The 12289-nt window shown below is 48.5% G+C and overlaps 1 protein-coding gene across 1 annotated transcript; it reads right to left on the reverse strand.

Annotated features, from left to right (window-relative positions):
* Positions 1-285: 285 nt before the first annotated feature.
* On the reverse strand, positions 286-8394 carry LOC105095625 (uteroferrin-associated basic protein 2). The gene is made up of 4 exons (XM_010987807.3): positions 7749-8394; positions 4377-4644; positions 2480-2627; positions 286-492 (listed from the first exon to the last, which is right to left on the reverse strand). Exons 1-4 carry the CDS (start codon positions 8392-8394, stop codon positions 286-288), a joined length of 1269 nt encoding a protein of 422 aa, XP_010986109.1.
* Between the last annotated feature and the right edge of the window lie 3895 nt (positions 8395-12289).

The following is a 12289-nucleotide window of genomic DNA, read 5'->3' on the forward strand; positions in this document are numbered from 1 at the left end:
TGAGACAGCCCTCCCTCACCTGCTCACACTCCTCAGAACTGCTTCCCTGCGTATGACAGCCTTGTTCCAGGACAGAAGACGCATTGGCCAAATGTCCCTGGAAAGCCCCAAACCCCCGCTTCTTAACCCTCTCTGTTCCTGGACAGAAGACCAGCCGTGACCCGGCCCCCCTCCACTCTCAGCCACACTTCTCAGTAGCAAACTCCTTGGATGCACAGATGGTGAATTGTATTCATTTTATTCATGACCAGCTAAGTTCTCACTCAGCACAGCCTGACCCCACTTCTACTCAGTTTGGGGGTTGAAGACTTTGCCCATAAAGAGGTCTTTTTGAGTCATCTGATCCTCCAAAACCAGGAAGAAGGGTCTGTTGAATTTCACGACCACAGGGACCTCCTTCGTGTCCACGGGGACCTTCCACATGGCGGCATCTCTGGCTGCATCTGCGGTCAAGCCGCGCTCGCTCACCTCTAGCTCAGCATGATGCACAGCCTGGGAGGAAAACAGGTTCCCGCTTAGCTCTGGGCATGAACTCACCTGACTGGCTGAGAACACATGCCGGGCGGTGTGCCCAGGCCCAGTGATCCCTTCTGGCGAGGTCAGGGAGGCAGCCTCCCTCCACGGCTCATGGCAGGTGGAGGAAAGCTGACTTCCATTCCTGGAAAACCTCCCTGGGATCCCAGCAACCAGATGTGCTATTGAAAGTCAGATGCTCCCTGGGAGGGGTTGGTGATTGTTGAGTTCAGCCTCTCCCAGAGCAGGGCCAGTGACTCAAGGAGTTTGCATGTTTAAGAGGGAGGAAAGGGGAAGAAAACACAGAGGAATGCTGAGTGGGCTGAAGGCTTAGAAAAAAAATCCCACAGAAGAGCTGAGAGAGAGTCCTTTCATACGCTTTCCAGAAGGATATGATGGAAACGGGTAGGGGGCTAGTTTTTGCTGTCTCCCTCCAGGCAAGGCCAATTCTCCCTCCTTGGGGAAGGACTTGTGCCTGGACGTGCACGCCCGTCCATCTGCTCTGCGGGAGGGCCTGCGGGGAAACGTGGCCAGGGCATTGCTCGCGTTACTGGTGAGGAGTTCGGCATCTCTCAAACCCAGCCCGGCCTCCAGCACTCAGTGCGCACTGGCCGGGTGGATTCTGTTTGAATTGGGCACAGTAAGTCGCACTTACACCTACTAGGCTACAGGAAGAACTGTATTCCAGTGGGATCCCAACCTTGGGAACTCCATCCGATGTCTGAGTGACAGCTCCCTCATCTCTCAATTAAAGAACAGGAGACCCCTGCCCTGTCCCCACTCCCCAGGGTCATTGGGAGACTCAAGCCAGAGAAATAATGAAAAAGTGCTTTGTGATTTGCTTAGTGCTGTAGCACGGTGGGGAATTGTGATTGCTGCTTATGTCCTGGGCCAAATGCTACGGGGTGGCCACAGAGTACACAGCCGGTTAGCGACCTTGGGAGAATAATTGGAAGGCAGCCCCACGTGCCCACTGGGAGAGGTAAAGTGATCTCATCAATGCCCCCTGGCATCTGCATGTCTAACAGGCATATCAGGTTTGGCAGAGCTGGTCCCTGCCTGCTCACCCAAACCCACTCCACTTCCATCTATCCTGTCTCAGGCGTTGGCTCCATTGTTTACCAGGCCCCAGTTTACAAACCTGACTCTTCCTTCCCTACACTTCAGCTTAGTGTTCAAAATGTACACGGAGCCCTCCCACTGCTGCTAACCCCCTCTGAATGCTCCGTCCGACCTCCATCACCTCTCACCTGGGTTGCCCTCCAGGCTCCCTAACTGGCCTCCCTCTTCCTCCAGGGCCATTGCCTGTTCTCCACAGGGCAAAGAGTGGTCTTTTGTAAAGCATAGATCAGCACATGTCAGCCTCAGTGGTCGCCCGCGTCAGTCAGAATAAAACCCCAGTCCTGTCCAGGACCTGGGAGACCTGCATGTCCAGACCCTGCCTGATTTCTGTCCTCACCTCCTACCAGGCTCTGTCTCACTCCCCCTTCTAGCTGCCTGGGCCTTCTCGGGGTTCCTCAAAAATGTCAAGTTCACATCCCCCCAGGATACACTTGCTCTCTTCACCTGGAACACACATCCCCAGGTGCGGGCCCCCTTGCTCATTCAGGCGTCTGCAGCAAGGCGAACCCAGCCCACCCCTCTGCCCACTCCACCCCGCACGCTCTTCAGTTTCCCTGCTTCCCCTTCTTTAGAGAGTGTGCACTGGCGGACGTAAAACCCTCCTGTCTGCCGACGTGCTCACGGGACACCTGTGAGAGGAAGATCTTGTCTGGCTGCCTCACGACTTTATCGCCAGTACCTCCAAACATGCTTGATGCCATCACTTTTGAATGAACGAATGACAAAAGTACCCCAAAGCCCTTGGACCCAGGCAAGTAAGAGCTATAACTGCTGTTTAAAATAATTGTTTTCCAATCAGGACTGTTGAGCATAAAATAGAGACTCTGGAAATTGCCCCACTCACCTCCCAAACGGATGGGGCAGCCTTGTCTGCGATGCCCTGGAGGTCTGCTGCTCTAGTGGACATGTCTCTGATGCCAATCTTGGGAAGCAGATGTCTCAAGTTTATTGTGGAGGAGATCTTGAACTTGGGCAAAACTAAGTGCACCAATCTGTTAAGAATGAAAACAACAAGGAATGTGAACTAGGTCCCTCTCCTAGGGTCCAGGGTTGAGGGGGCACCTTGCTTAGGCTTAAAGGCCCCTTCCAAGTGGAAAGGTTAAAAAGGTTTGCTATGAGTGTTTGCTTGGGGGCGATGAAAGATGCTGGAGTATAAGCTGCAATTTTGAATTTCCAAATAAACCATTGCTCAGAATATAACTTACTGCTCAAATGATGTTCTTCCCAGGCTCTCTGCACAAGAGAAGATGAGGGTCAGACCAAGGCGATCCAGCCCTGAGTCCCTCCAACTCTCTGTCTATAAGCAAGGGATTTAACTGGGCAGTGATCTAAACATGGTAAGGGAGATCTAGGGCATAAGGTCACTTTGCCGGAGGTAGAGCAGTGGGAGTCTTCACAGGAGAGGAAGCTCCAGCCCAGATAATAAGCTTTTGAACAGAGAGGAGGAAGCCTCCTCGTACAGATCAGCAACTCTATGACTAAAGAATTATCAGAATGCACGGCGCCATGTCTCCCGCTCAACAGTTTTTGTTGCTCACAAATCAATACATTTTAGCTTGTGTCAGGGTGGTGTTAAGCTTCTGATTGGACAGCAGCCTATTCAGTTGGGTCCTTCTATGGCTGTACCCCTCTGTCCTAACCAGGAACAATGTGGGAGACACAACAGTGACAGAAGATGGCAGGTGCACTCTGCGGTGACCCTCTACTATTGGAGTAAACACTATTTGGAGACTTCTTCCCAATCTACACATTTATTCCTGGAAGATAATACATTGGCTGTCCCCTAACCCCACCACTACGATAGGTGGGCCTTGAAAATCATGCTTTCAGTATGCAATTTATATTTGATTGGACCTTGGTGGATACTATACCCACGCTGGATCAGTTCAATTCTCTCTTCCAGAAATACGTAATTGGAACTGAAAGTTGCCAGATTTACTTTGGAGTGGAACGTTTGATTGAATGGAAGAGGGCTGTGTCTGTCCACAGTGGTCTCAGCTTATAACGCACCTCCTTAGGATCCTTCCCTGACAGTCGTACCTAATTAAGATCTCCTAATAATATTCCACTGAATTCTCTGTTGTATCACCCTACTCGTTTTCTCCATAGCTATTACTAAAAATTGAAATTGCATATTTCTTAGTTGACGATCTGCCTCTCCCACCAGATGGAAAATTCCACCATAACAGACATGTGTTTGGCTAACCATCATATCCCCAGCACCAAGCAATTTCTGGCATAGACTATATGCTCAGAAAATATTTTGGGGGTAAGTGGATCATGTGCTAAAGAGTGTGTGAAAAACTGGTTTGCTGAGCTAGAGAGGTTAGCAGCAAGGACTGGTGACACCAAGAGAGGTGGAGTTCCAGGGGACGTTGCTGTCCCTGGTTCCACTCCCTCATGAGACCTGGCTGTGCTGATTCCTATGGGTGCTGTGAAATTCCCATGTATCTTTCCAATAAATCCCTCTCTTTACCCACTTTGAACTTATACGAAGTGGGTTTCTGATACTGTGCAGGTATTTAACAGAACCCATAATTAAGAGCTTAAGGGGCTTCTGGCGGTTAGTGGGATTCAGGCCACTATTCTTCCTGTTTGGTTTGTTTCATTTTCTACAAACATGCTAAGAAGTAACCAGATATCAAAATCTCCTCCTCCCCAAATAAGACTTTGGCATAGAGGAAGTGAGGTCTGAGCAAAAATTCTATGTGAATCTAGAAGGTGCCTCCAGAACAGCATACCTGAAGTCACTGGTTTTCTCAAGTCTAGCTCGCTTAGCAGTCATCTGTCTTAGAGCAGAGTCGAATTGTCCTGCATCTGGAAGCACAAGAAGCAGGGACACGTTTCCTCGGTAGGGCATCTTAACCATGGTAGCCAGCAGCTCCTCTGACCGGCTATAAATCATTCGTTCCGTCTTCTGCATCATGTCCACCTGCACTTTGGTGTTTTCATTCACATAGAAGGCCTCCTTCTGCATGAGGCTGGTCTGAAAAGCTCTTTCCCAAATGCCTGAGGAAATCAGAAAGAAAAAAAGGTCAAAGAGGGATCTGGTGGAGAAGGCATCACCACCCGCGTGTCTGGGGATCCCAGGGGTGACAGGCTTGGGAAGGAAGCAGTCTATTTACAGTGACACCGTGACCTTAGTGAACAGAATACTTAAAATTCTAGATTGGTGCAAAGGAAAGAAAGCCAAATAAGCTATTTTGAAAAATATTCAGCAGAGAATTCCTTTAAATTTGTATTTTGCAAAAGATGTTTACCCAAAAAACTCACCTCCCTAGTTGTAACACCAAGAAAGGATTTTGTTATTAAAGAATTTAGGAAACATTGATTACAATGTCCTTTCTTTGAAAATTCCCACTGCATTTGAATGTATTAAGAGTTCAAAGAAGTCCAATGGCAAAGAAATCTGTTTAAAATTCATTGAACTTCAGATATACATTACTATATACAAAATAGATAAACAAGAAGGACCTACTGTAGAGCACAGGCAACTATAATCAATTTCTTGTAATGAGCCATAACGGAAAAGAAACTGAAAAAAAAAATGCTTGTATGTATATGTGTAACTGAATCACGTTGCTGTACACCTGAAACTAACATTGTAAATCAACTACACTTCAATTTTAAAAATTTGATTTAACTTATTTAAGAAGGGAAACTTTTCATCAGAAAGACACATGCCTGTGCAAAATCCTACTTTAAGTAATAGACTTCTGCAGTGGATTTAAAAGAAGATTCAGTGTACACACCAGTTAAAAAATGTACCTGTCACTCAGAGTGAGGGCCATCTGGGCAAGTCTGGGAAATCTCTACAAGCGTCAGCCTTGCTTCTGATTTAGTAGCTGGGTTCATGATCCCCTCTGCTCTGTTTCTATTACTTGCCCTCGGAAGAGTGATATAGATAAACCTTTTGGGAAGATTTAAGAGGGAATCATGCTGGAGGGTTCCCTGGAATATCCAGAGAAATGGCTCCTCCAAGATCATTTGTGCCACACTTTCTATGCCCCGGGCACCCAGTTTGGAACTGTGGGTCCAAATACGAATAACAGATGGTCCCGGTAGCTTGAGCAAGCACCCTGTGCTGAGAAGTGTTGTTTTATGAGAATTTCCCTCATTTATCATGCAAAGGACGGACAGTCTTCATGTCCTGGTAAGAATCTTGTTTAAGCCATAATACGATATCTATTAATTGATCCTTTCAAGTCTAAAATTTCTTGAGCTCCTAAAATGTGCCAGGTACCATACTGAGCACTGAGGTTATAGCAGTGAATAAAACAGCGGAGGCCTGTGTCCTCACGGGGTCTACTCTCCAGGGGGGGATGGAGAGAGAAAAGCAACCCACCACTCTTAAGTGATTCAGAATATGATGAGCATTAGGAAAGACTCAAGTAAGGAGCTGAGCAGTAGCACGGACGGACTTACTCTGGATGGCCTGGGAAGGGGGCCATTTAGGACTGAGGCTTAAAAGAAGAGGGTGCTCCATCTGGCAAAGAATGGGAGGAAGGACATTCCTAAGGAAGGAACACCACAGGCCTTTTTAAGGAAGAAGGGAAGGTCATCGTGGGTGAGGCATAAGGCATGAAAGGGGTAGAGATGGGGAGACCCTGGAGGGACCAGCAGAACTCAAAGCACACACAGCCCGCTCTGGGTGGGATCACATTCCAAGTGCAGCAGGACTCTACAGGAAGGCTTTAGTCGGGGGAATAAGGTGATTTTATATTTTAAGAAGATTGTTCTGGCCAGTGGATCAGGATTAGAGGCAGGCATGAATGAAGAAAGAGTCAGTAGACAACTGGGGCAAGTCATGGAGGTAAGACTTAGTGGTGACCTGGGCTAGGAATATGGTAGATGAGATGGTGAGAAGCCAACACATTCAAGATAAACTTTGTGGGGGGAGGATATAGCTCAGTGGTAGAGTGCGTGCTTAGCATGCATGAGGTCATGGGTTCAATACCCAGTACCTCTGTTAAATTAAAAAAATTTTTTTTTAAAAGCTAAATTTTGCAGGCAGAATCCATAGGACTTGCTGTGTTCTTGGATATGGAGACTGAGGGACGGTTTTGTCTGGAGCAGGCGGGTGGATGGCTCTGTGATTCTCTGGGATGTGGAGAACGTTAAAAGGGTCCAAGATTTGGGGAATGTGTTTGGGAGTCTGTGCAACATCCAAAAGAGATTTCAGTAGGCAGATGTATATTAGAGTCTGGACCTCAAAAGAGGTGGCCCAGGCTGTATCTAGAGATGGGAGAACATCAGAGTGCAGGCGGTATTTGAGGCCACAAGCCCAGATGAGGCAGGAGACACCTTTTAGAAGTCAGAAGAGGAGAAACCAGTAAAGGGGGAAAAATCATGAGCTATGGGGTAAGAGGAAAGTTGGGGGAGTCCTTGGGCACGGAAGATGGAAGGGGACCCACCCTGAGGAGGGGGAGGGGACAAGCACTTCTTGGCTGTGACAGGATTGGAAAGCAGGAGGAGACGCGTGTGAGTGTGGGCAGGCTCCGCGCTGAGCACGTGGAGGACATCGTCTAAACTGCCTCCTTGTCCCCATCGGGGCAGGAGGAGAGGCCATTGGCTGAGAGTCCATAGAGGAAGGAGACTGAGGAAGAGGAGGAAGAGGGCATCACTAGATGCCGGTGAGTAGCAATTGTGAACCCACCTGAAGAAGCACAGGCAACGTAAGATCTGTGACCAGGAATTTAAAGTGATATTTTAGACACCTGGCGTGTGACCCCAAATTCAACACTGAATGCAGCTTGGGAAGATACCTCATCTCACTCTGATCTGATCTTACAAAACAAGTGAATTAGCTGATGCTCATGCCTCTGCAGAAAGGATTCTGTTTTTCTTTTTTACCAGCAAGAGGTACGCGTTCTACTCCAAAATCTCTGAAGCGCGGCAAACAAGAGGACTGAGAGGGTTAAGAGGGAAAACACTGGAAGATGCTAGACAACACAATGGTATCAGAGTAAATTCAGAAGTTTTGGATCTAGTGGCTTATGGGCAAATGGGAGATACTTACAAAAATTATATGTATTTTTCTGACTTAAACCTTTTAGGAAACACAAGGGCAAACATTACCCCAAAGGGGAATTCATGCACTTAATCAACCTCACCTCTGAAGAAAACATAGTTGACAAGATATAGGACGGTCTGAGGGTCCAGATGGGTGATTAAGTCTTTGATTCTCTGTTGTGTTTTTTCAGCCACTTGGTTGTTGATGGCCATCTTGGTTCTTTCTGTATCTTTAAAGTCAATCATCTGGACGTCCACGTCATTTATCTTGTCTATCTCCTGCAGAAACATCTGGTTGGTCCTCCTGTTGCGATCAACAAAGAGAATGTCCTTGTGCCTCAGTTGCTGCTGATTATCCAGCTTGTTCAGCATCTGGATAAGAAGCTGCAAGTCCTGTTGTGTGTCCAACACTCGGATTTTTTTGAGCTCGAGTCCCAGGCCCTCAATGAGGTTAGTGTGCGTTGTGAATCTGGTCCTCAGGGAGAGGATGGCCAGGGCAATGGAGATGCTCACGGGGGAGAAGATGATATTCTTTCTAGGATCTTCAATTAACAGAGCCCTGAACAATTTTTGGGCAAAAGCCTCATCACCAGTTTCCGTCTTCTGGGAGAGAGATGGAATTTTCTCTAATAAGACTGGGTAAATGCTCTGTTGGGAGTTTCTTTGATTTTCACAGATGATGCCATTAAAAAGGCCACAGAGGATGAGGACCAGAGACAGCGCCAGATGCATTTTCCTGTGGGACATTTCTGCAACAATCCTGAGAGCTGTTATTGGAAAGAAGAGGTACACGGGTGAGCATTCTGTGGAACATGTTCTCAATGCTGCGGGGCTTGAAAAACGCTCATTCTTAGATGGGTGCTGTTTGGCTGGGTAGTGTTGCTATTAGTCGTTGATTGGAGGATGCTAGCTGGGAGGACTTTGAACATGACTTCAAACAAATTAAAGATGAGTGACTTGATGAAAAGGGATCTGGGTCTGCCTCTAGCCTACACTGCAAGTGAGTCCTTGTACAAGTTCCTTCTCCATCCACACTGGGGTTTCTTTTACCTTTTTCCTTTGCTTTTCTTCCTTTTTTTATTCAGGGTTCATGACAAAATTCTAAAAATTGTGGAAAGGAAAGAACCAAGAGGAGAGAGATAGCAAGGGTTGCAGATTCAAATGCCTACCAGATCTGGCCAGAAACATACATGCGTCAAGACAGCAAGTGTAATGCAATAGGGAGCAATGGGGACTGCGGAAAATGGAGAGGTGTGCCCAGGCCAAAGGGTACAGGTGCTGCTCATCCCCAGCCACCTCCCTGTGGGAGTGCTGGGTCAGCGGTGCCAGCCTTTTTGTCTGTCTGTTTCTGAGGCAGGCAGAAATCTAGATTTTTACCCACAAAATTCAATCTTGCCAAAAGCACTTGCTAGCAGCAGGAAGCCCAGATGCAGGCCAGATCTTACTTTAGAGCTGCTGGTGTGATTCCTAAAGTAAAGCCCAGGTGGTGTTTAGGCAACTTGGACATCAGCTGGACCAAGGGCCTCGCAGAGGTCATCTCAGGAAATCCGGGCCCCCTCACTTGGGCCCTCCCTATGCTCGCAGCTACTTCCCCTTAACCACTGTCAGGGCAAAAACCCCTTCCTGGCTCCATATGTGCCCCCACCTCATGACTGCCAGAGACCAAAATCAGGCCTTGAAACTGAAGGGGGCACGAATGGTGGAACTTCTGCTCCCACCAATGGGAAGAGGGAAGACGAGAACCGTGACCTGCATTTGCGTTCAAGCCTCACCTCATTCGGGCAGGGCCATGCCCTCCCCTTCCTTGTTTTCCTGTGGTACCTAGTCCAGCTCTGGGCACAGGGTCCACTTCTCTGCAGCATGCCTGCCACCACTGGTGCCCCTTGTCATGGCGACTGAAATAATATCTGCTGTGAACTGAGGGCTTATGTCCCTCAGAACTCCCACGTTGAAGCCTCAACTTTGAATATAATAGTATTTGGAGGCAATCAGAGTTAGGTGAGGTCACGAGGCCCCTGTGTACGGCCATGTACTAGTGCCCACATAAGGAGAGACACCAGATTTCTGGCTTTCCCCCAACTCTGTCCCTGCGTGTGCTCCCACAAAGCTGAGGTCAGGTGAGGACACAATGAGAAGACGGCCATCTACAAGCCAGGACTAGGACTCTCACCAGAATCCAACCATGTTGGCACCCTGATCTCGGACTTCCAGCCTCCAGAGCTGTCAGAAAGTAAATTTCTGTTGTTTAAGCCACCTAGTCTACAATTTTTTGTGATGCCGCCGAAGTTGCCATGGCAACATCTCTCGGCTCTCAGTCTTTCCCCCCACCAACACTTCTGGCCACCCTTCAGCCAGCGTGAGCTCCCCCAAGTGTCAATCATCATTTCCTCTTCCTGGCTCCCCATGAGCTTAAAGGGGTAGGGGTCCAAATTCTTCAGGTGGCAGAGAAACCGTCATGTCCTGGTTCCTGCCAACCAGACTCACGGTCCTGAGAAGTCTGTCCCACTTCGTCATTGCCTCCTCTACCCATCCCACAATGGCCCCTGCCTCCCACTGCCAGCCATTATTCCCCCTAGTACCCCACCCTTCACCGCCTCCTCCATCCACCCCATCTGAGAAATGGAGGGCATTGTGGCTGAGGGGGGCAGTGAGCGGGAGGGGGCCATGCGGTCGGGAGAATAGTGGAGAAGATTCCAGAAAATATGCACACACACTTACCATACTTATCTTCCATCATCTTGCTTAAGGCAGATGCTACCTGAATCATAGTAAAAACAAAGCGCCTGCACGTGTGCAACCATATTGTCCCCAAGGGGAGAGAGGCGACTTACCCTCCAGGGAAGCCCGCTGCCCTCTGCTGCCGCTGCTGCCCTCTGCCTCTGTCAGCGACTTATTTATACTGCCGTCGGCGTAGTGAAATGGACAAACCTGAATTAATATTAACCTCGCCAAAAGGCCCTGTTCAAATATTGTCTGGAGCAAACAACAGCTGAATCACTTCAGTCCCCAGTGAAACAATGAGCAGATTATTGGACTGTGGTACCATTTGAGCTACTGTTCATTACATCACTCATGTGTTATTTCAACAAACACTTACTTAGCTCCTAGTAAGAGCCACGCTCTGGGCTAGGCGCTGGGGGAACAAGAGGCTTAAGGCCTGGCCTCCACCCTTGAAGAGAACCCCTGACTTCAAGGACCCTTGGTTTTGAGGAGGAAACAAATATGGAAAAAGGCTGCAGGGCATATTTTGACCAGTTCATGAAGAGTGCGCATCACCAGTAAGGAGCCGTGTAAGGAAAGAGCCGGGCACAGTTAACCATCTAGGACAATCAGGAGAGAGTTTTCATCTAACTTTAAAAAAACTTTTCAACTAAACTTTTAAAAAGAGGCAGGAATCTATGTATCATCAGGGAAGCCTGAGGAGGGCATTCTGGATGCTAGAGTAGTGTGGGGGTTCCTGGGGGGTTGGGGTCCAGGCTGCATGTGGCCGCAGGCTTTGTTGGAAAGATGGTGGGCCTGGGGTTGCATGGACCTGAAGGTGAACACCAGAGCCCTGGCCGGTGTCTGTGGGACCACCTCCAGCAACTTATTTGTCTTTCTGAACCTCGTCTTCCTCCATAATGAGGAAATAATATCTAATCTCAGATTGTTCTGAAGTCTTGATGACAATGTATGTATACAGAAGTCACCCAATACATGATGCCCTTCTGGCTGACATCTGACATTCTATGGGGTTCTGAGCCCCTGGCAGCCAGATGCTGTTTCCTCTGCATGGACCCCTGTCCCCATTCCTCTTCCATCTCAGGCTAACCCAGCTCCTACCCACTCTTCAGGATTCAGCTCAGGTATCTCCTTGAGAAAGCCGTTCCTGACAGCCACCCCTCCCTCCCACCACCCGGGCCGGGTTAGGCTCTGTGAGTTCCCATAATATCCTGTACTTGCCTCTCCTCACACTGGCTCACGAAATACTTGGGTTCATTTCTTCCCAGTCTGTGAAAACTTTCTTGGAATAATCTGTACCTAATCCGTGATTCTCTCCTTTGGGTTGGCACACAGTAGGCATAGAAGCATTCAATAAATGAACAAATGGGTACATCATATTCCTTTGAGGGACACTGTCTTCTCCATGGAGAAGTCCCCGTTCCCTCCAAGGGCCATCCGTCTGCCTGTATGAGGGGGTCCCTTGGGGCATTTCTTCTTTGCTTGGGGAGCAGGGGCTGAGCTAGAGGAGGGAGCAGATGCAGCTTCTATTCCTACCTCCACCTAGACCCCTGTGTACATTGCACGGGGACAGAGGTCACCACTGTGCTGGACGGCGCCGAGTGTCACACACCTGGTCTGTAGTATCTTGTTTTACCCTCACACCCATCTAGCAAAGGCCAGTAGTGTTATTACTGTTCCCATTTTAGAGATGTGGATCTAGGCTCAGAGAGGTTCGGTAACTGGCCCACAGCCGCACAGCTAGCGGGGGACACAGACGGGATTCACACCCACATCTGCTCGACACCACAGCCGTGCTCCTAACCCAGAACTCCCTGACCAGTCATCTCCTCTTTTTGGTAATAGATACTGGACTAAATAAGTAGTGGGCAAGCTTTTAGAGATGAGGGCTTTTTAAAATTCTTGAAATGTTTCCTTCTGT

This window comes from Camelus dromedarius, chromosome 5, assembly GCF_036321535.1.
Source record: "Camelus dromedarius isolate mCamDro1 chromosome 5, mCamDro1.pat, whole genome shotgun sequence".
NCBI classification, from domain to species: Eukaryota; Metazoa; Chordata; class Mammalia; order Artiodactyla; family Camelidae; genus Camelus; species Camelus dromedarius.

Excerpts from the sequence above, each read along its gene's own strand:
- LOC105095625 (XM_010987807.3), bottom strand. The coding sequence starts at position 8,394 with ATGTCCCACAGGAAAATGCATCTGGCGCTGTCTCTGGTCCTCATCCTC. Across the intron at positions 2,628-4,376 it reads GAGAAAACCAGTGACTTCAG|ATTGGTGCACTTAGTTTTGC; the intron begins GTATGCTGTTCT and ends CATTCTTAACAG. Across the intron at positions 493-2,479 it reads CTGCCCCATCCGTTTGGGAG|GCTGTGCATCATGCTGAGCT; the intron begins GTGAGTGGGGCA and ends TTTTCCTCCCAG.